At 41.2% G+C, this 24,118-nt stretch overlaps 1 protein-coding gene across 1 annotated transcript; it reads left to right on the forward strand.

The window, feature by feature from the left end:
* Nucleotides 1–863: 863 nt before the first annotated feature.
* cgnb (cingulin b) lies at nt 864–23,084 on the forward strand. The gene is given in 22 exon segments (XM_030740375.1): nt 864–998; nt 5,094–6,241; nt 6,328–6,413; nt 6,624–6,693; nt 12,322–12,419; nt 12,619–12,751; nt 12,834–13,046; nt 14,835–14,983; nt 15,333–15,359; nt 15,909–16,029; nt 16,319–16,531; nt 16,744–16,842; nt 17,530–17,787; nt 17,883–18,053; nt 18,840–19,001; nt 19,233–19,322; nt 19,450–19,533; nt 19,635–19,753; nt 20,094–20,202; nt 21,065–21,228; nt 21,364–21,457; nt 21,460–23,084. Coding segments are annotated over 21 exon segments (3,624 nt in total). The 5' UTR covers nt 864–998; nt 5,094–5,122; the 3' UTR covers nt 21,505–23,084.
* The last annotated feature ends 1,034 nt before the right edge of the window (nt 23,085–24,118 follow it).

Raw genomic sequence — 24,118 nt, forward strand, 5'->3', positions numbered from 1 at the left:
CTTTCTTTTTCACATGACTGTAAGTGCACGACTTAGCTCAGACATAATAGCAACAGCTCCATTTATCTAAATATTAATGTACACTATGATGGACCTTTTATTATGTAATAAAAGACAACCAAAATTATTAACTGAAGCAGTAGCTTAATACACCCACCCTTGTTTTAAACACTTTTATAACCAGATTTCAACCAAGCACATAAAGTATAAAGAAGAAGCGAATGTTTCATGTCTGTTTTATATTTTACTACCTTGTTTTTGAACATTTTTGTAGCTTAGGTAGTCGCGTAAACTAAAAAAAAAAAAAAAAAATCTGAATTTTTTTATCACAGCTATTCTGCATTTTACTGTTCTGTATTTTATAGATAGTCATCTTTATTTTAAAACTAATATCCCCCGAGTTCAGACTGTACCACTCACTTCAAACAACTTCCGGATACAGTTTGATGAAGAGAGTAGTTAAAGAGATTAATCTTATATTTAAACAGACAAAGGGTGCGTGAATAATAATTTGAACTTATTATAGGGATCTATAGGAAATAAACTAAGTTAATTGACTAGAACAGCTTTTTCCTCCTGATCTGCCCTGATGTTTGATATGGTAAATTATTTTAGACAAATACTACCAACTCTGGCATAATTTTCAGCCTGATTAAGAGATTATTTACCGTAAGATCTTCGCATTCAAGGCTGAAATGGGTCACGTTCGCTGGATTGTATTAACCCAGTTGTGTGCAGGGATGTAACCGAGCCAGCAGCAGGCTCCACCCCTCGGGTTGTCTCCCACCAATGGAGGCGGCGCTGAGGCGGGACGCTCACTATCACTGGCAACAGGTTGTACTGGTAACGGGGGAGAGTTACCCCTATGTTGTCGGTTCATTGAGCACCTCATCCCACCAACACTCAACACTGTTCAGAGCCGCCGCCGCTTTGAGGACCGACACATGCAGAATCCGTAACTGAGGAGGATCATTCAGAATAAGGAACGCATTTTACAGGTGCGGTAAAATAACTATCTTAGCATAATCGACGTATTTATCCTTGACTTGTTCTACTTTTTTTATTATTATTATTATTTTAAATGTAAGCTAAAAGTGAGTGAGCCCCGTTTTGCTGAGGAGGCATTTTGCAACATTTGGATAAGCGCAGATGGACACCTGTGGCTTTGTGATAGGATTTGGCAGCCGCCTTCTCGTGTTCGGCTTTTCCTGTTCTCGATAATGACCGAAGCAAAAAAAAAGCAGAGAAAGCTTGCTGTTGTTTGCTTTCAGACGTTATATATTTATCCAGCGCTTTGTGTGCGAGCACCCAACTGATGGGCGAGCTATAATTGGATCCGACGGCGCTGCGTAAAGAGGATATGCGAGGTTATTATGGTAGGTAAAAGCTACAAATAGGGTGCGTAGACGTCTCGCTGTGGGGCAGGTGAGTCGGTTGTTTATCTTGCTGCTCGGCTCGTGGTCCCAGTGGCCCGTGTAAAAGAGAGAGAGAGAGAGAAATAACACTGTGGTTTCGACGCGCACCGATACTGACTGACCGGATAGGTGGGTGTGACGCAATTAATCTAGGAGTACACAGGTGCTCATCTTTAATGGTTAAACTTGAAAATTGTTTTTCTTATGAGTCGAGGTTTGTAAATCAAGTCTGCCGTGGAAATACAAAGCAGCCTCTGTACTGTTAGAATAAGATGTACGTGGCGAAAAAGTAGGATAAGCCTCATGATAGTCCACAGCTCACTGTAGTTCACAAGCGTCTGTCGTTACAAGCTGTTGAAAAATAGTGTTTACTGGATTTTGGTTTAAAATAAATTGCTCCAGAAATAGTCCTGACCTCAAATTAATGCTCCAAGCTCATTTTGAGGTGTTTACGTAAACATGCGCCTTTAATGAGGGAATAGTATTACCATGTTGTTGCTATTTTAGACCACAGAGCTGCCCCTTTCTTCTTCCACACAAGCCCCCAAAAACTAGTAACCAGCGTGGGGTTTTTCTGCTGCAGATAGTCTGATGTTTTTCTTGGTGTCAAATGGATCTTTTAATGTAATCATGGGAATATGTGTGCTTGGTGAGTTTACATAGGCTAGTTGTGTTATGCAAGTAAATTATAAACCACACAAAAGCCATTCATTTTTGAATCAGTGAATATTAAGAATATATTGAAAAAGTATCTGAATAATATCATACTCTTTGTTTTGTTGATGGGTGGGGCTGGAGTGTTTTTAGGATTTGAAGATCTATGCTATTATACTATTGTACGTGTACTTGGATGTGTGTTTGTATATTATAGTTGACCTGTTGTTGTGTGTACCTGCCTGGGGACTGCAGATGGAAATTACCTGGTAGCTAAATCTGTTACAAGATATCTTTTCTCTGATAAGAATGCCAGAATAAAGAAAGAAGCTGTCATTTTAATGTGTAGAGGTTCAGATTTCAAAACCCATCTTCTTAAGACACATGAAACCAAAAGAAATTGTGGGACGAAAAATTAAAAAAAAATGCTGATTGATGTGCAGGAAGGAAGGAAAATAAGAACTGCCTGCCGGGTAAGGAGAAAGGGACGAGTGACGGCTGATTGGCCAGTTTGGTGGCATTCCTGTCTCTGTTGACACAGCCAATCCTTGTGCATGAGAGAAAGAGAGAGAGCATGAGAGGAGGTGAAGCAGTTGTCACCAAACAGTGCTCGGCTTCTGGCTGATTCGCAACAACTGTACAACAACTGAGGCTTTGTTTAAATCTGTGTTTGTCCAGGAAACATAAATACACCTGGGAGACTTCAGTGTAAGGGCTGAGCACCTGGACAGTACTAGAATAGACATCTTCTCGTTCAAAAAAAAAAAAAAAAAAAAATGACAAGTACAGATTTGCTAATGAAGCTCAGGGATAGGCCATTGTTTTAACATACAACACAGTCTGAAAAACTGGTTGCTTGATGTCATGTTAGGACAGTAGAATGAATTTCTCGCCCCATTTTCCCAGCTTTGTATAGCAGTTTTTCCGCATGTGTAGGCTTTACTGTCGATGCTGGCCCATTCCTCAGTTTTTTCTTAATCGGTTCTTATACAAATGCAAACCACGCGCAATGCTGAAAGGGAACGTCAGGAATTCTGAGAATGTTTTCAAAGAAAGACAGATCTGACTTTGATCTGCTAATCTCACCTCATAGGTGGTCGAGGTCCTGCGTGTTACATTATAACCAGCAGTCAAGGGCGGTTACATTTTAATTCTAGTGTGAGAGACAAGTGAGATAGACTTGGGTCGAATGACAATGGCGAGCGAAAATTAACATCAGGAGTGTTTTAAATGCAAAATCAATGTATGCAGGATAAGGCTGAGACATATTTTAATAGTAATAATAATAATGGTAGTGAGAGGAGCAGTGCTTGTTCATTCGACTACAACCAGATGGGGAATGCACAGCAGGTGCATGTGTGTGTGCACACGCCCTTGCATAGCTTAAAGTAAACAGTCTATGCCTGAGTGGCTCTACTCTGAAGTTTGGTGGCTGGGGAGACTGGCAGCAGCACAGAAAGAGAGGGAGAGCCCATTCTTCACATAGCCCCTTGTGTTTTATGCTCCACAGAGCCTGGACAAAGGGAGGAGTATTCACCTTCTCATGGTGTTCATCTCCAAGCTCATTTGTGCTCATCAGACTATAAAAGGTGGACTTGCTTAGGCTCTACTTCTAATATTATGGCTGACTGATTCACTTGAACTGAGTCTTTAAACCAAACGTCAAGATGAAAATCCAAACATATCCTGATTCTGGCCTCTTAAATGTGGGGCTGTGATGTTTTCTTTGTCAAGTATAATATACGGATTATCTTGTTGTTGGACTCTGGCATTCATACTTGAAGCAGATTAAATGACAGTGAAAATGATGCCCTGAGATAGACTAGCGACCTGTAAATGGTGTACCCTACCACACACCCTATGACAGCTGGGATAGGCTCCAGCCCAACCGTGACCCTGAATTAGATAAGTGGAAGAAGATGGATGGACGGACGAATTCTACGAAGCTGAAAAACTGTTAAAAACAATTTAAAAAAAAAATTAAATTAAACATTTAACAGAGGTCAAAAAACCCTGACCTGTAGTCTCACTACGGTTCAAACCCTGAAAATCTTACTGTCCTACATTTCCTATATTGCACCAAATAGCATCTTTTTGTTTGACCCTCACTGACTGGTAAATAAATTTCAGAGCCTGAATAGGGTGGACGCACTTTTTAATCTCCAAGTCAGGATTTGTTTCTTCTTCTAGAAAGTTTTTCAAGACATGCAGAACTGTGACAATAACTAGGATCACAGGCTGAGTATAACTTCATGGTTAAAACTGGTGGAATGTCCCTTTAACTTCATAATAAAATGTGTGTTTTTTTTTAAATAAAGCACAGCAGTAACTGTCAGTATCAGTGGTTCAGTTTACTACTGTGACCACCACTGACTGTATCCACTCGTGAAACATTAACCATTTACACAGATATATAGTAGGTCCTTGTTCCGTCTTTTTTAAAGTTTTAAAGTAAAAGAAAACATTTAGATGCTGCTCTGCACTCAAAATCTGAATTATAATCAACTCATTGTCCGACTTTTCATGTCTCGTGTTTCTTTTAATAACAACTGAACAAAAGTGTGGCTGTGTAAATAAAAGGCAACAAACCTCTGGGTGTCTCACACAGAACACCTTCTCCAGTGCGTTTCCTTCTTTCCGTACACACCCTCTGGAAAAAGTAGGCCTCGACCTAAACAAAGAGGTTCTTAGTGTCCCAGTGGCATATTTGGCATGACATAAATACAATGCAGGTCTGGCTGAGAAGGAATTTAACTTGTAGAGCAGCCAGAGAAGATGACAGTTTCATCAAGATATAAACCAATCTAATATTTTTGCCCAGTCATAGTGACTCCATCTGGGAAGAAGCAGGCAGCTTATATATCAGCAAGAAAACAAGCAATGAGAATTTAATCTTCTGGGTCTCAGCAGCTAGTCTCCCATGTTCGTGTAGTAAATGCTTTTGTAACCTGTTCCACTGAATCACCTGATTTGCATTTCTGCTTTTTTTTTCTTTTTTTTTCCTCCCGCTTCTTATTTGCTCAGGCTGCTTGTGCCCAAACCAGGAAGTGAACATGAGCAGCCTCTCTGCTGACAGGAAGACGCCCGTGGATTATGGCGTTCAGATCCGCTTCATTAAAGACCTCCATGACACAGGAGGAGGTTATTCTGATAAATCCAGAGGAAATAACAGTGCAACTCCTCCTTCCAACAAATATGGAGTGGCAGTGAGGGTTCAGGGAATCTCTGGACAGCCTTATGTGGTTCTGAAGGATGGCGAGAAGGGTGACTCATACGGAGTTCAATTAAAAACCCCCACCTCCAGCTCGGGGACACCTTCACCATACAACAGCCTCCCAAAAATTAATAAAGTACAGAGAGAATTCTTAAATCCCTACACCCCTGCTGATAATTCATCACAATCCCCAACTTCTCCAGCAGAGGATGAGGATGGGGAAATTTTTGGGAGCCCTCTAAAAAGACCTCCAGGGGATGGTCAAGCAGGGACACAAGGGGAGGAGGAGGGTCGGGTGGGCAAAGAAAAACAGGTAGAGAAGCCGAAAGCTGAACTCAAAGTGACAGTTAGTGACACAGAGAAAAGTAAAGACTGGACAAGTAATGTGGAATATAACGAAGCAGGACTTAAACCTGTCAAATTAAACTCTGTGGGACCCAGAGGGGTAAACCAAACCGGCTCTGGTTTCACCGGCTCTTTGGGGAGGTACAGTCAGAAGAAACCAAGTACAAAGTCTTCTTCACGGTTATTACCAGAACCTCCAGCATCGAGTGACGAGCCTGTCCCAGCAATTGACACCAACTCCCTGGCCCCCATCAACAAGCTCATCAATAAGTTCAACAGTGGAGCACCAGATAGCGCCGAACAGACGAGAGGGCGCTCTGGAGCAAGGCAGCGGCTCAGATTTGACGAGCGTAGGAGATCCAGAAGTCTTGACGCCAGAAAAGATGCTGAGTCAGAAGTTTCCCTCCCCTCGAATATCTCTCCGACTCCAAATCCCTACACTGATCCTCAGTCTACCTTCTTCAGTTTGTCTTCTACTCCAGCAAGTAGTAGCCTGGGACAGAGCCCTCCATCTTTTGACACAGTGACAGCCTTTGAGGCTCCCAAGGCAAATTTCAAGTCACCAGAGATGTTTAATGCCAAGAACACACCTCCAGCTATAGCTAAAAAGCCCGTAAGTACTTGAAATGTGGAGCCTGTGAACTATTAGTGAGAAATGAGCTGTTTGTTTTCTTTCCTTAACTAATTCTGTCTTTAAAGGAGACACTTCCTAGGAGTCAAAGTGCAGACGTCACGGATGGAGGAGAGATTCCAGTCAAGCAAACTAGTAACATCCTGAAAAGCAGGTAATTAAAACTACAAGCGTGATGTGTACTCATGAAACTTTAAAAAAAAAAACACACACACACTACTACAATTTTTATGTGGTCTGTTTGAATGGATCATTTAATTAATAGTGTCATGTCGTACTTACAAAAGTGTTAAAATGAAAAATAGAACTACATAGGTATGTACATGTGGTTTTTTCCATATTGTGTCTGATGTTTCCTCCTCAGTATCAGTGACAGTGAAGGACCCCTGAAAACAAAAGTCAGCCCCAATGCTGAAACAACTGGCAGCTTAAAGGTATGACACAGTATCACTTCACAAAGAGTTTAAACTATATGGACTAAAGGATTAGGCCACACCTCTTAATCTTTGAATTCAGGTGTTTTCAGTCCCATTGCCACAGGTGTATAAAATCAAGCACCTCTGTAAATGGTATTATTGCAAAGTGGAAGCATTTAGGAACAGCGGCAGCACAGCAATGTATTGGCAAACCACGTAAAGTTGCAGAGCAGGGTCGCAAAGTGCTGAGCGTGTAAAAGTTGCCAACACCTTTCTGACTGAGTAACTGCAGAGGAGGGTTAATGCTATGGAGCTGCTTTTCTGGGCCACTTAGTTCAGTTAAGGCAAATCTTAAAGCTTCAGCTATTTTATGTTTCCAGCTTTGTGGGAACAGTTTGAGGAAGGCCCTTTTTTGTTCCAGCATGACTGTTCCAGTGCACAAAGCAAGGTTCATAAAGGCCTGGTTGAATGATTCTGGTGTGGGTGAACATGCCTGGCCCACACAGAGCCCTGTCCTCGACCCCTACTGAACACCTTTGGGACGAACTACAACATATTCAGTTCTGTTTGTCAAACAGAAATCATGTGTTCCTGATGTGAACAGTAGCGTCCCACTAGCACTTCCAAATAAACACATTTGACCTAATTTACTATGTGCGTGGAAACGTGCCTATCTATTTCCGTCTATCTAAGGAAATAGATCAGGAAATACTTTTACTTCAAGGTGAAGCAGAGAAAGTGGTGATGATGCTGCAAGAGAGAAGCTTGCACCTTTAATGCAAGAAAGCAGGACAACGTCTGAGCGTCCACCAATGATAATAATAATAGGTATTATTAGTAGTAGGAGTCGTAGTAGTAGTAATAACAGTAAACTTTATAAAGACTTGTGTTTAAATTTCCTGAGACAGCCAGGCCTTCATTATTTGTTCACAGGCATGGTCGCAGGCACTTCTAAAATTGTCCATAAAGTAAGAACATTGCTTGTTGCATGTAAGTGAATGAACTGCATATTTATGTGCTACATGTGTGATGATGGACAGGCTGACAGATGAGCTCAGGCAGGAGTCTCTGTGGATCATGATGTTTGCAGATGATACTGTGATCTGTAGTGAGAGCAGGGAGCAGGTGGAAGAGAGTTTGGAGAGGTGGAGGTTTGCTCTGAATAGAAGAGGAACGAAAATCAGTAAAAGTACAACGGAATACATGCGTGTGAATGAGAGGGAGACAGGTGGAAAAGGTGAACATGCTAGGAATAGAGATAGTGAAGGTAGATGAGTTGGGGTCAACTATCTAAAGCAAGGGACAGTACACAAATGAGGTGAAGAAGAAAGTTCAGGCAAGGTGAATTGGGTGTAGATGAGTGTCAGGGGTGATCTGTGACAGCAAGTCAAGAGTAAAAGAGTAAAAGGGAAGATCTGGTAATGAGACCTACTGTGATGTATGGTTTGATGGTGGCACTGACAAAAAGACGAGAGGCTGAGCTGGAGGTGGCAGAGTTGAAGATGTTAACATTTTAAGTGGGAGCGGCCAGGAAGGACAGGATTAGAAATGAGTATATCAGAGGGACAGATGGTTTGGACATGTGCAGAGGAGGGATAGTGGATATATTGGACAAAGGATGATGAAGATGGAGCTGCCAGGCAGGAGGAAGAGAGGAAAACCAGAGAGAAGATTCATGGATGTAGTGAAGGAGGACATGCAGGGGGGGGTTGGTGTGTGGTATACAACACATCATCTTTCATACATCCATGTTGTTTTCATGTTCCCACATGAACACAATGAAGTGAAAGGAACAACTTCACCACTCAAGAAATCAATCATGAGAGCAGCACCTGATTGCTGGGTTAATGTTGTTGTAGTTACAGTAGCATTAGAAGTACTAGCAGTATACTTTGGTTTGGTTTTGCAGTGGTCTAACCTACATCTCACAAAAAGTCTACTAAGAGGTATAATTATATTTATGCAAAAACTATAAAAACACATTGTGCAAATATATAATTAAAGATAATTTAATTAGCTTTTTAGTGTATAATCAGCATGTTGGTCAGTGTTGGACAACAGTCAGCTCTGGGATGGGAGTCGTTTTCTCCCTTCATCTTGCAGTGAAGCTAGCAGATGGTTGGCAGCTTGAAGTTTCTGTTTCATTCATCTTATCTCCGAGGATCCTCTTTTGGCAGACCAAAAAGTGTGAAAAGTAAGGAGCGGGCTGACTACTCCTCTCCCAGTCTTGGTGCCATGTTTGCTCCTTTGTGCGTCGCGTTATGCCGTATTGAAACATATTGTTCCAGTTATAAGAACACGCACACATCTTCCTTTAAATTAGCATCTTTTTGAATAAATCTCCATACAGAAATTATTCCTTTGTGGCCTTACCTTCTCACATTACATGCCCTTGATTATGTATGATCACTTGTTATGTACTTCTCATTGTGCTTGTGACCATGGCTGCCTGTGAATTATTTGCCCGTCTTGTCTCTTGGCAACGATGCACCTGCAGAGGAAGGCTTGGTGTGCTGAGAGCGCAGTCATTGAGAGCCATCAATAATTGAGTTGGAGTGGAACCCTGCACCAGCTCAGGGTTGCATTGCTGGATGGGACAGATCCTCCTCTGAGGGGTCTTGTTGTACAAAATCTCCTTTGTTATGACGTTAACCACGCTGCCCACTTTAGTATATTGCTGTGGCTTTAGTGGCTCATTCTTTTTACCAGAAGTCATTCCAAGCTCTTCAGCAGCTACTGCAAAATCCACAAACGGCATCAAGCTACAGGATGAAAGAGTCTGCTTTTTTTTTTTTTTTTTTAAAAAGGCTATTTATTCTGCAGCTCTGCCTCTAAACCAAAGCACTGCTTTTGTCTGAATCAAGCCTAAACATAAGATCAGAGCAGGGCTGAATGAGTGTGTGTGTTTACACCAACATCCAAAGATTCTTTGGGGGATTTTTTTTTCTTTTTACAACCAGTGTCCAGATTAAAACTCACAAATGCTTAGCCTTTTATACTTCATTGACTTTGTGTCACTTCACTGTCAGCACACTCATGTCTGTGGTTTTCTCAAAGTGCTTGTGGTGTGTTTTGACAGTTTCGCTGTGGTGTTAAATGGAAAGTTACTGAGATAATACACTGACACCATTTTTGTGCCACTCCTTAACTGGGAATCAGATACTGATGTGTTGGGCAACTCGAGTCTAACGCTGCTAACGTATGCTTGTTTGCATACAGTGTGAAAACTGTTGTCTGTTAGTTGTTCAGAATGCAAAGGTCATGTTCATGTGTTGTGATCTGCTCAACCAATAACTGATTATATTTTATTTAAATTTCAAGACTTTCTATGTTTAGCTTTCTTGATCCTGACAGATAAAAGTTAGATGACACGTCTATTTGATAAAAATTTTAAAACCACTTGATTACAAAGACCCTGATACAGATTGCAATAGAAAACGACAATCAGGATGTTTGTGTGATCTGATCACTCAAACTGCTAGCTTTGTCTACATGTCTTTTGTACTGTAAACATTCATGTGCCCGGATGCATCCCATCAACGACGTATCAGGAAAATACTCTCAGAGGCCACTTCATTAGTTGCATTAGTTGGTCAAGACAACCTGTTGAAATTCAAACTGATCATCAGAATGGGGACGCAAGGTGACCTAAGTGACTTTGAGTGTGGCATGGTTTTTTTTGTTGGAATATTATAGAAACTGCCGATCTGCTGGGATTTTCCCACACAGCCATCTCTAGGGTTTACAGAGAATGGTCAAAAAAAAGAGAAAACATCCAGTGAGCAGCAGTTCTCTGAGTGAAAACACCTTGTTGATGCCAGAGGTCAGAAGAGAATGGACAGACTGCTTCGAGCTGATGGGAAGGCAACAGTGCCTCAAATAACCACTTGTTACAACAAGCTTCTCTGAATGCACAACACATGGAAGTGGGCTACTGTAGTAGAAGACCACATCAGATGCCACTCCTGTTAGCAAGGAACAGGAAAGTGAGGCTACAGGTTCACCAAAATTGGACAGAAGACTGAAAAAATGTTGCCTGGAATAATGAGTCTCAATTTGTGCTGCAACATTCAGATGGTAGGGTCAGAATTTGGCATAAACAACAAGAAAACATGCATCCATCCTGCCTTGTATCAATGGTTCAGCCTGTGGCCAGTGTAAGGGTGTGAGGGATATTTTCTTGGCACACTTGAACCCCTTAGTACCAGCTGAGCATCTTTTAAACACCACAGCCTACTTGAGTATTGTTGCTGATCATGTTCATCCTTTTATGACCACAGTGCACCCATCTTCTGAGGGCTGCTTCCAACAGGATAACGCGCCATATCACAAAGCTTAAATCAACTCAAACTGATTTCTTGAACATGACAGTGAGTTCACTGTACTCATATGGCCTCCACAGTCACCAGATCTCAATCCAGCAGAGGACCTTTGGGATGTGGTGGTACAGGAGAGTCACATCACGGATGTGCAGCCAACAAATCTTCAGCAACTTTGTGATGCTATCATGTCAATATGGACCACAATCTTTGAAGAATGTTTCCAGCACCCTGTTGAATCTGTGCCACAAAGAATTGAGACAGATGAACATCAAGGCAATATCTGGCTTTCAATCATTTCTTTGCACAGTTTTTTTTTCCTCCTGGGGCTGACTGACTGTACAACATACAGCTTTAAGAAGGAAAACATCAAATTGGTGCATAATCTTTTATTTTATTTAGTTTTCTGAATTGAATACAGGGTCAAATCTATACACACCTGCAACACTGTCAATATGTGTATGTAAACTTTTGACCAGAGTTATATTTAGCACAGTAATGAGAAGCTCTTCTTTTTTTTTTAAATTAATACACATCATTATACAGCTGATGCAATTCATACAGAGTGCTCCCTTATTCCCTTATTATTTTACCCTCTTTTAGTTATCTTTTTGTGAGGACAGAGAGAAATGTCCCAGAACGGGATTATCTACAGTTTGTCCTGCGGGGGATGAAAAGAAAGTGAAAATAAAGCTGTACAAAATATATCTTCATAATCAATCACTGATAAGTAACAGAAATGCGAGGGTCCCTTAAGGAGGAGAGCCGTCCCCGATCCTCACTTTGTCTCTCTTTTCTTTTCCGTGTGTGCGTCCCTGTAATGAGTGTGTAGGAGGATAAGAGTAGCTTCATGGCCAGGCAGGCTGCGCTTATTCCCCCTTTTCACTGAGAGGGAGGCCTTTCTGAACGTCGGAGTGGTGTGGGCGACGAATGAGCTTGCTTGCTTCTCCGGCGCTGTTCCCCCTGCAGCCTGTCAGAGAGAGCTGTTTCTGTGGGGAGAGCGTCTGTTTTGACGATATCTGAGCACACTGGCAGGGCTTGTTCTCCCAAAGATTTTTTGACTGTCAGAAACTAGGGCAAGAAATCCAAGCCAAGGTTTTTTTTCTTTCAAAGGTTAAGATAATACAGAGTGCATAATGCATTGCAAGGCCGAGACTGGCAGTATCACCAGTCTTCCTCTTTGTGTTTGTCCCTTTGCTATTTTCTCCTTGTCTCACCTTCACTCTCTTCTTCTCTTTGTGTGTGTGTGTGTGTGTGTGTGTGTGTGTGTGTGTGTGTGTGTGTGTGTGTGTGTGTGTGTGTGTGTGTGTGTGTGTGTATTCTACAGAAGGGGGGATCTGATGGAAGTCTTAAAACAGGGAGCCTTGAGGAACTTCAGGAGCAACTGAAACGTCTCAAGAAAGAACTGCAGCAGGCCCAGGATGAGTAAGGATGTGTGGGTGTGGGTGTGTGTGTGTGTGTGTGTGTGTGTGGTTTTGCATCCACACTGAGTGCTCTTAACAGCCAATAGGAAGCTTCTACTTTTTTCTTCTGTGGTGTTTTGGGGGATCATTTCACTGTTCCTGATTGATCAGCTTGTCACTGAGAGCTGATGCGGTACTGATTACGTGTGCGTGTGTTTCAGAATGGCTGAGGAGCGTATCGCCAGAGAAATTGCAGAGTCTCGTACGCACATGCTGGAAGATCAGCTAGCTGAGCTTCAGGAAGAGCTGAGAAGGGTTTCAGAAAATTCGCCTCAGTCAGACTCAGTGCAGACGGTCAGGACGCTGCACAGTTGCACACACAAACACACCGCTACACCTCTGCCTCTTCCATCTAAATGTGCCTTTTTCTCTGTAGGATGTGGCGACTCTGCGGGCTCAGCTTGCTGAGGCCACCATGCTACGTCAGCGCCTAGAAGATACGCTGCGCCAGCGAGAACGGGAGCTGACGGCACTGAAGGGGGCACTAAAGGAGGAGGTGGAGTGCCACGACAAAGAGATGGAGGCTCTGAGGGAGCAGTACAGCCAGGACATGGAGAACCTGAGGAAAACCATGGAGCAGGTCACACAGGTGGATGTCTCTGTTATTAATACGCAGAGTCAGCCAAACAAAATGTTGAATTTGGAGTTTTATTCTTCTGAACAGATCTTCTGAAGTGCACAAAAAACAAACAAACATACATACAAGCAATCAAATCCAGGCCCCCTTTTTCTTTTCCTAAAAAATAAAATAAAAGTCAAAAAGAAATCTTAAAATAAAGATCCTTCACTAAAAGATTCATCTGTAGTTGTCAGACTTATTTTATTTGCAAAAATGATTAACAACACTAGAGATAAAATAGAGATAAAAGGAATTAAAACTGCAGCTGAGACAAGTCATAAGGGACTTTTTTTTTAAACCATCATAAATTTGTCAGAAAATACTTGAGCTGTTTGATGTGAGGTCTGTGATCTCAGCATGATTATCAGCGTCCTTATAAATACTTTTAAATTAAGACGTTTCTACCACCAGCTGCATTATTTCAGCTGTGCTTTTTGACCACAGTGTAGTTTGAGCTGATAATCCCCGGAAGACAGATTTTATTTGGCTCAGTAAAAACTGAAAACGTATGTCGTGTAACGGACATGAATGAGTCAGTAAACTAAAGAAAGAACAAACAAGACACTGGTAAATGCCACTTTTAAAGAGTGGGTTAATCTAATTTACCAGTTTTATTAGGGAGGAGTAAAAATGTCAGTCTTTACTGGAAAATCTCACTCTGGGTCAGCATCAACAATTAGGAGACTTATTGTATTTCATAATTCTCCCGAGTATCTCTGATCCATAAAGATATGGGTTGATCATTTGAGCTCACAGTTTTGCTGCTGTTCTTCAGTGAATTTGGGGCTTGTACAGAAAATAAAGTTTTTATGGGGGCAACAAGGAAGGAAATAAACTCTGGTTGCAGGAAAACCTGCAGCGCAGCGATCGCGGCGAAAGTTTCTCTGTTTCCCGATTTTTCTTTTTTTTCTTTTTTCTCGTAGTCATACGCAATTTCTTTGTACAAATGAACAATCAGGTTATGCCTGTCAGGCAGTTTGTGTCCTGCATGAATTATTAAGGTGAAGTTAACTTGTGCTTTGATGTCTTATCTCCCCCCTCATACACCCAGGCTTTATCTTGCCATTCAGTTTAATGTTGTCAGTATGCAGTCGGTGTTCATACCATGAGTCAGGGGTATCACAAGGTCAGACTGAGCTCAGTGTGCAAAGTTAGAAAAAGAGAATTCTGCTGCTTGTGATTGCAGAGTAAAACTTTTCTAGTTGAATTTTTGGTAAAAGTTTCTGTTTCTGTACCAGTGGACTGTTTCTGGGGTGCTGCAGGATGTGGTGAAGAGGAAATTTGAAGAATATATGTATACACGGGATAAGATCATTATGCAAATTTTTTGAAAAAGTAGCAGCAGTGTCAGGATATAAAAAAAAAAGAGTAACATGCAGCCTGAGAGCAGGAAGTAAGCAGACAGGCTGGCAGTTGCTTTTGATGAGGTGATTGATTTGGCGAGGGAAGGATTAAAGAGACTGAATCGCTGTTTGCAACAACTGTACAGCACCCTGTCTTGTTTAGTTGATATATTATGGTGATATTTCTTATTTAGTATTTTTCAGAAGTGGATTGCATGCTGATGAAGGCGCGAGCTGAAAGATCTGTATTTTTTTTTTTCTGATCCCGTGAGCTGAGCATTTGCCAGAAAAAGAATATAAATGAAATGTGATAGATTTGGGTGCATAAACTCCTTTTAAATTACATGTCATGATAATGAGGAGGTTAAATGAATGTGAGGAATAAACATATTTTAAACAACTCTGTGTGCCTCAGTCCCAGGAGCAGATAGAGGAGGAGAGGGAGAGGGTGAACACCACCATGTTGACGCTAGAGGAAGAGCTGGAAAGCTGCAGAAATCAGGAAGAGCAGTGGAAGATGGAGCTGGAGGCGAGCACGCAGGAGCTGCACAAGACCAAAGAGGAGTTAGTATCAGAAGTCCTGTCATCTTTATTCTACCATGAAGGCATAGTTGATAGATGACCTCAGCAAGCAACAATAATTGCACATTTGTGAGTCTGTTAAATAGCATGAATATGCTTTCTGATGTAACATATTTTAGCCTTGGTTATGCATTAAAAACACTCTGTCACCATCACATTTCATCTTTCAAAGGTGAATCAGTTCAAAGCATCGACACTGCTCGCTGAAAACTTTAAAATATCCTGTGAAAAGTTGCAGTAAGAGCTCTCGTTGCCTCAGTCTTCTAATATTATATTTCTGCTGAGTTATTTTTAATGCCTGCCATCTTTCACTTGACTTTTCATTCGGCAGGAACGCGGCGAACCCCAGCAGTCGAACGTGAGCGAGAAAATTAGTCTTGCTGTGTTTGGTTTGAGTAATGTAGATTTAGCCTGGTTTCAATCAGAAGTTGAGATCTGCTCCCTGAAATCCACCTGAAAGGCTCCCATCAGAGTGGATTTTGTATCTGATGACATCTGATTTGATCATTAGATCAGCAAAACCTTACTAACCGCAATCTAACTATAACAAACCCGAGGTTACTATTGCTAAATGCTTTGATTCCCCTCCTCTGCCCCTTTAATTATCTTCCTCAAAGTCGTTGTTTTGCTGTTTGATGATGAAATTTTTCTTCCTTTAAATAAACAAGCAAATGATAAATCACAGTTTCAGGCACAATCTGAAAATCTGAGCTTGAATAAAATGCAAATTTTGGATTTGGTGATTTTGTATTAAGTAGTTTTACTCCCCTGTGCTTTCTTTGTTGTTTGCAGTCGCTGGTTTTGTGCAGCATTTATCCAATCTATGTGTATATGTTGGATGTGTGCATATGTGTATTTTTTTTTTATGGCCTTGCTGCATATAAAGTGACTTTCTTTCTTTCCATAGGCTGCAAAAATCTCATCTGGAGAAGGAAGGATTGGAGGGTGAGCTAAAGGATCTTCGGGATTCATTGCTTGCCATGAAGAAACAAACGCCTGCATCTGATGATAACTGCTCTTTAGCTGAGGTAATTCAGCAAAGATTATGCTCACTGTGTGGGTGAAATGCAGGAGCTCATCTCCTTTGTTTTATAGTATGTTTTACTCTTTTTTTTTTTTTTTTTTTTTTTTTATGTGTCAAAGCACCACTGTGGGTGCAGGTTTTCCTTTGGCTCGGGTTTTCTCTCTTTTCCTTTACATTTTCCTGCAGACAGACATACTTACACTCATGTGCCCCTTATTAATACATTATTATGCACCCTGGCACATTCCTCTCACTCACACTCATATTATCCATCTTTGATTGCCTGTCCCTAGGAGCTTCAACGTTGCCATGACAACCTGAAGAGGGCTCACGCCGATCTGGACAAACAAAAGGGTCAGCTGGACGAGAAAATCAAGGCCCTTCAAGCTCTAAAGAAGGCGAGCGGAGAGAAAGAGACCACGCTTCACTCTGAGATCAGCAAGTTGAAGGAGCAATTTCAGAAAGATAAGACTGCGCTGGAAAAGGCACTCGAGAAGGCAAAAGAGGTGACGCAGCATCTTGATTCCAGAAAAGAAAAGAAGCAACAATTTTACAGCATAAAATTAATGGATCTTTGGACCATTTGATGTTAAAAATAAGCCACAAAGTTTCTCTTTAGACAGAGGTCAAAAAGTGCAGGCATAATGAGCAAATTCTACATGCAATATAAAGTTTCAGTTGTCATCTTCTCTCTGTTTTAATCCACTCCTGTCTACAGACATCAGCTGGGTCTGCAGGAAATACTGTGGTGGACCACAGCAGCAACTTGGAGCTCCAGGAGGAAAACAATCGCCTGAGGGAGAGGCTGGCCCGCATGGTACTGCTCAAAAAAAAGGCTACAGTCCACAGCTGTACACACACATGCCCGCAGAATTCTGTAAACACACATAGTGCACAAGAACAAAAGAAACATCCTCCCACACAGACACTATTTTCAGCCAAGTGATGTGAAGAGAATTGCACTCAAAGAAAAACTCAAGCATGTAAGCTTAGAAAATAATCCCTCTGGGATAAATTTGCCCAAAATGTTCATTGTGCTGTATGCGGACTGAAACAGCAGCATATTCCAGCTGTTTAAAGAGCCGTGATCTGTAGTCATGTGAGGAGCGCAATCATTCACAAATCAGTAAACAGACTCAGTAAATAGCAGTACATTGCATACTGGACTTTGTATGCAGTCATCATGTTAATGAAGCTTCAAGTGCAGACCTTCTATTATACCTCTACTTTAAATATGAAAAGATTAAGAGCACTTTATTATTTGCCATTCTTCTTGTTTTGTATGCCAACCAAATTTAACAAAACTTGTTACAAGCCCGTATTATAAAGTAAACACAAAGATTTTTTTTTTCTGGCTCAGTGCAAGTCAAGATTTGTAATACTGTTTTTTTGTTGATTTTTTTGTTAAGTCTGTGTTCATAGTTCATAGGGGGGGTGGGGTAATAACAACACAATTTAGTCTACCTATTATAAGTCTGTGTTCATAGTTTGATATATTCCCCAGACAAGGCTTCACTCCAGCATGCCTCAGAGCCCGGAGGATGAGGGAACAGTGGAAGCCCTGGAGGATGAGAACCGCTCCCTGAAATCTCAACTGGAGGACGCCAAGAGAGGAGTCACCCGTCTGAGCAAGGAGAGGGACGAGCTGGTCCGACGGCTGGAGGAGAGAGACCTGGAGAGGGAGGCGTTGAGGAGGGGCAAAAGTGAACTGGAGGATCACAAAAGGCAGCTGGATCGAGCAGTTGAAAAGCTTAACAAAGAGGTGTGAAAGAGTTATGAATGGATGGATGAATGTCTCGCTGCATATAGATGTTGTCATTTTCTCAATGGTTTTCTTTCCGTCGGCTACGCTCTCAGATGGAGATGATGATGGGAGATTCTCGTCACTCAGTAGCCACCCTACAAACGCAGCTTGATGAATACAGGGAGCGCTCGAGGAAGGACCTGCTGGAGGCGCAGCGCAGCAGCAAGGACAGGCTGGCTGAGCTGCAGAGGGTACAGACCAACCTGAAGGCCCAGCAAGAAGAGGTGAGGAAAAATGGCTTTAGAGATGTAAAGGATGGCAACTTTAACTGATGCTTAACTGATGCAGGTGTAAGCAAGTGACAGCTGATGAGCTGATTCAATTGAATTCTATCATCTTATTGGTGGATTTGAATGTCCCTGCTCCCTCCCTCTGATAGGTTCATACTTTTCTTGTGTTTTTGCATCTTTCAGACAAATCTTGTATATATTTCAATCTGTTTAAACCTATTTGTCTATTTTCCTGTCAGTATCCTTCACAGTCATACTGCAGTTTAAATTCAAATAATCCACTTCAAAGATTTTCAAAATAAAACCCTACCTTTTTTTTTTTTTACCCCAAGTATCAACTACTACCTCCCTTTAGTTTTTCTTTTTTAGCCAACCTATTTACCTCCAACTTTTTAGCAGCAAGCGAGTCCAGCAGAAGCAACAATCCCACTGCGGTTTCACCAGAAATTGCATAGTCTAGTTTTACTGTGTAACATTTTTGCTGAACAGTCTAAATTACTTTTACAGTGGTGGAAAACAGATCAAAAAAAGAGTTGGAGAAAAGAAAATGTGGTGCGATACGGAAACTGTTGAAACTTTAAATAGAAATTTATGGAAATATCACATCCTGAGAAGGTACATTAAGTTTCTCACAGTACAGAAGTGCAGATTCTAAAAAGAGCATCCATGCCCATTAAACTTTGAGGTAAGCCTGGAGGGAATTCTGAAGGGGGGAAAAAAGAGAAAAAAATCCATGAAAATAGAAAATTTCATAAATAATACTTTGCATCTTTTATCCAGGTTTCTCGTCTGAAGAAGGAGCTGCTGGCGTGCAGTGAGGAGAGAGACAGCGCTCAGTTGGAGCGAGACCTGCTCAACAACCGCCTCAAACACTATGAGAGTGAACTAGAAGCAGAGAAGAGCACATACACTGACCGTACCCGGGAGATCAGAGGCCTGGAGGTGAGCCTTCAAGGTCGCAGGTCATAACCCCGGGGAATCTAATAAAGGGTGGGCGAAAATCCAGGGATGCAGTGAGGTGTCCGAAAATGGAGATCAAGCGTTAGAAGGACTTTGGGACTCGTATATGGGAAGTTCAGGTGTCAAGTGGCTTTGAGAGAAATGTGAATGTGTTTCACGATGCATTTATTTACATAAGTGTGTGGGTGTGTGTGTGTCTGTCTGTCTTTACAGGATAAAATTAAAACACTAGAAATTGAGCTGGATGAGGAGAAGAGTAATGTGGAGCTTTTGAACGATCGCATTAACCGAAGCAGAGATCAGGTACGACATGTATATTTGAATACACATGCAAATAAGCAGGCTAGGTTTCACTGTAAATATGTATTTAATAACTTAAAGAGCCTGCTCGCTCCTTTCACCTATCTGACTTCTGTCTTTTTCTTCTCAGGTGGATCAGCTTCGTTCAGAGCTGATGCAGGAGCGTTCAGCCAGACATGACCTGGAAATGGACAAGAGTGCCCTGGAGAGACAGGTACGCACGCACGCACACACACACACACACCTACCTACCTTTATAATGGCTTCTTGCAAAATCTGTGGTTTGCCAGCGTCACACTGTTACTCCACTCGCAGATGAAGGAGTTAAAGTCTCGCGTGGCAGACATGGAGGGACAGACTCGGCCCTCAGCTGGAATCACACTGCTGGAAACCAAAATTCAGGAGTTGGAGGAGAAACTACGGAGTGAAGAAAGGTATAACTAAACAGGCGTGACAAGTCAAAACATTACATTTTAATATGTAGTACTACTTTTTGGGCTCTACTGGCAACATTCATGCTAAATTTCAGGCTTTTTTCATAAAGCAACATTTCTCAGACATGTCTTATGTTTGTGTCTGCTGTACCGTATGTGCGTACACACTAAAAACAACAACAAATCCTATAAGGACCGACCAATCACTACAACACTTGGAAAGGGAAGCGGGAAGAATAAAAAGTGTTTTTAAGTGCCATTACATAGCCAATAAAAATGTAAAGATGTCAAAGAATAATGGTGTTTCTTACACTGTGTGAATTCTGATTCCTGCATGCAGAGAGAAGGCCGGTATCCAGGCTTCTCAGAGACGAATGGAGAGAAAGCTGAAGGAGGTAAACGCCACATTAGACCAGGAGAGAAGCCAACACATTGAGCAGAGAGATCAGGTAAATATGAGGATTTGCATGCTCATTGCTTTGCTTTCAAAACACTGATACTCAAACAGGATCTACCCATTTAAAGACATAGTTTCATATTTGGGAAAGTACTCTTGGGGTTCTCGCTAAAAGTTGCACGAGAAGATGGATGCCACTTTAAATGGATTTAAATATGAAAATGGAGGAAGCAGGTGGTTAGTTTAGCATGTCGCATCTCACAAACTACCTGTGAGATCCAGCATGGCAGGAAACTATGCAGTATGTTAATGAAAGACCATCTAAGAGCTGTTGGTGGGGAATTTGTTTTTTTTTTTACCTTCGGGCTAGTTGTTTTCCACCCTATGGTGTCTGTACTAAGCTACCTTATAAAGCTGCTGGCTCCAGCCTAAAAATTCCCTCCTATATATGTAAGTGCTCATCCAAATCTTACAAATAATATTAAAAATATTAAACTTTTGTTTAAGGTTTCACGTGTGAAATGTACTAATCCAAGTTTCCAAACTCTGGCTTTGTACTAATTTACCTACTTGATAACTGTGTTGTAAGAATTAGCTATAGATAAAGTTTTACCTATGCCTACTGTTCAATTATTGATGCAGTTCAAACAGTATTTAATTGCTTCTTTGCATAACACTAATCTCATCTGCACACCTCCTGGCCCAAACCCAACCTCACTCGGGCGCTAAAATGCTCCCTGACCTCCCATCTATTATCCCTCCTACATGGTACCTCAGCCTTTGTAGATGTTGTCACTCCCTTACAAACCTTCACATCCAGTGATACTGGTGCCTTTAACCCCTACCCCTACCCCTTCCTCACATCACCTCCTCTGTCCCCCTTTAACCCCCATCCTCTCCCTCTCCGCCCCCAGTTGACTCTGCGTGTGAAGGCCTTGAAACGGCAGGTGGATGAGAGCGAGTTAGAGGTGGAGCGCTTGGAAGGAGTCCGCCGTAAAGTTCTCAGGGACTTGGAGGAGCAGCGGGAGCTGCAGGTAGCACTGCAGGCCAAAGTGATGACGCTGGAGAGTGAATTAAAGTAGGACTTCCTCTTTCATCACTATTAAATAATGACTCGTGCATAAATCCTCTTTGCACTAGGTGGCACTGTGTAGTAACCTGCTGGTCTGAGTGAATGAAGTCAGTGCATTTTCTGGCGCTTTCTTTCTCTCAGGCGGAAGTCACAGCCGACACATCGCTCGACTCTGAGCTCCTCCGCTTTAAGCTCCGAGGATGAGGATGGTTTCTATGACAGCAAAATCTCAGCTGATTGAGAGTCCTGAGCAAGAGCCACACGCAGACCTCCAACTGCTAAATGACAATGACTACAAGCATGAAGTATATTTTTCAGTAGAAACACTTTTTTTTTAATATGAGGTTCCAGTTGTGCCAAAATTATGTTTGCATTCACCCCTTATGTCTTTTCATCTTTGAGCTTCGCTCTAGTTGTGAGAACATTATCTGACCACCCGATTTTCTGTCAACTACTCATCTGACATCACATGCATACTTTCAGTTTTAAACCTGCTGTGTCGCACTTTCCAATACTGGGCAGGAAAAGTACTTTAAATATAGTACTTTAAATATATTTCATATACTAATACCAAGAGCCACTCCGAATATGTCAACAAGCCGTTCAAGGTGCAACTGAAACCAAATCAGTGGGTCATTTGTCCGCTGTCAAACGACAGGGAGATGGACAACAACAGGACAACATAAGAATGAAATGAGAGGGAGCACGACGAGTCAGCACAGCATGTGGGGAAAAACTGGTCAAACAACAAGATGCTTGAATTTGAAACAGTCCTAATGTAAATATAATTTTGGCACACACGGAGCCTCGTATGCCCACAGAAACGTAGTCAAGGCATCACATTTTTTCCATGCCTCTCAGTTGGTTTTATTTTCAGTTCAGAGGCAGGTTGTCACGATCATCAGACTGCATTTTTGAGCCTTCATCTGTGGTTACGATCGCTGCAGTGCTGTCATGTTTTATCTGTTTTGATCTTTTGTTTCTCTGTTATGTTGAGACGAATTACGGCTACTGCAGGCTACTGCACCATGTCTCCAAAAAAGGCTCTGTACTATGTTTTTACAATATTTGCTGTTTGCTACCATGGTAGTACCTTACATTGTGGCACGGTTTATGTTCCAGTCATACGGTAGAGTGTCATTTCAAATCACAAACCAAAAAAAAAAAAAAAAATAACTGCTTACATATTTCCTCACGGTTCAGGTTAGACCTGTGTTCTCTTCTGCATGTTGAGTTACTTCTTGTCAGTGTTGGTTAGCAGCTCTGAGTATTTATTTGTGTATTCAAAGTGGTGTCGTTTTTTGTTTTTTTTTACTTTAAATGTGACTATTACAGGCCACTTGATCTGAGCCTTCATTTTTACACTGGATAGGTTTGCACACCTGAAGACAATCAAGTACACATGCAGCACTTTGTAGCTTCAAAGATTTTCACCCCTGATGTTTTTCTACTCTACCCACATGTGTTTTCATGTGCATGTCTCCACTCAGATGCCTTAAAAATGTGATTCATGTGTTCTGTTTATAAGCTGCTGCTGTAATGGTTTAAATAGTATTGCATATGTTTGCCTGTGCTTGGGTCTTCCTCTGTACGTCCCTGTTGGAAGAATACATTGAACCACTTCACATTTCCTACTTTTTGCACCTGGCTGTTCTAAATGTTGCTTTTTGTCTCCTAAAATATTTTAATGATGTTGTTTATACCACTTTGAACATGTTCCTTTTGTGGCATGTGTTTGTACCGGGGCAATTAAGTAACAATGCTGTTAAATTTAGGATGAGCTTATTAAGTTGTTGGTAACATGTGAGGTTCCCAAGATTTGAAGTACTTTTTGGACCATGTGTACAATAAAATGAATGATATTGAACCTTTTTTTTAAAAAATCTTACTGCTTTTTTCATGTAATATAAATCTTTTACACTATTTATTTTTCATGCCATTTTTATTCTTGTGAATGATTCAAAGGTCAATGTTAAGTAGATCAACAAGTAAAAGGCATTCCTCTGAAAACAATCAGGTACAAGGAGTGGACTGAAAAAGTGTGAAAAAACAGCCAATGTCCAAAGAAAAACTTTGAGAGACCTTCAGAAAGCCTGGAGAACTATTGCTCAAGACCACAGTACAGCTGTTGAAGTGTATATATTAGCCCCCAAATCATGTTTTTTTTTCCAACATTATTTGTATTGGGTTTTCAAAAATGTTTCCAATAATATACAGAAATAAGCATGCTCTCTCATCAAAGGAAACATCAAGGGCAACCAAATTATTGTCCAGTTTTCAACTTGCCTTTCCTTGCAAGTCAGGTACTTAAAAGATATCTTAGAGCAGCATTTAAATGAAAGTACAGAATGTATGAAAAAAGAGAATTAAAATAAATAAATAAATAAAACAGGTGGGTAAACCCCAAAACAAAACAAACAAAAAAAAAAGACACAAAGACACAAACCCAACAACCACAACAACAAAGATTTCTCTATATTATCAAGGTTTAACCCAAATTATTTCACTATTGTGTATGATTCAAAAAATACAAACTCGGATGTACAATTCTCACAAAATAAGGAAGTCCAGTATCCAAAGAAAACAGATTATTTTTAGAATAGGATACTACAGATGATCACTAGTAACTACGCCTCATCCACCCGTCAAATCCGCACACTCTAAATATTCCATAAAAGGACCCCAAATGTTTTGAAATAGTGATAGTTTCCCCTTTATAGTGTAAGTAATCTTTTCCATGGGTAAAGTTGTGGAGATTTCATTAATCCAGTTAATGAATTTTGGTTTACTGGTACTCTTCCATGAGAGACTGCTATGACTCTTTTTGCAAGTATTAAACATAAATCCATGGCAGTAATTATTTTTCTGGACAGTCTGAGATGGCACCATTATATTT

Source organism: Archocentrus centrarchus, chromosome 11 (assembly GCF_007364275.1).
Source record: "Archocentrus centrarchus isolate MPI-CPG fArcCen1 chromosome 11, fArcCen1, whole genome shotgun sequence".
In the NCBI taxonomy this organism is placed as follows: domain Eukaryota; kingdom Metazoa; phylum Chordata; class Actinopteri; order Cichliformes; family Cichlidae; genus Archocentrus; species Archocentrus centrarchus.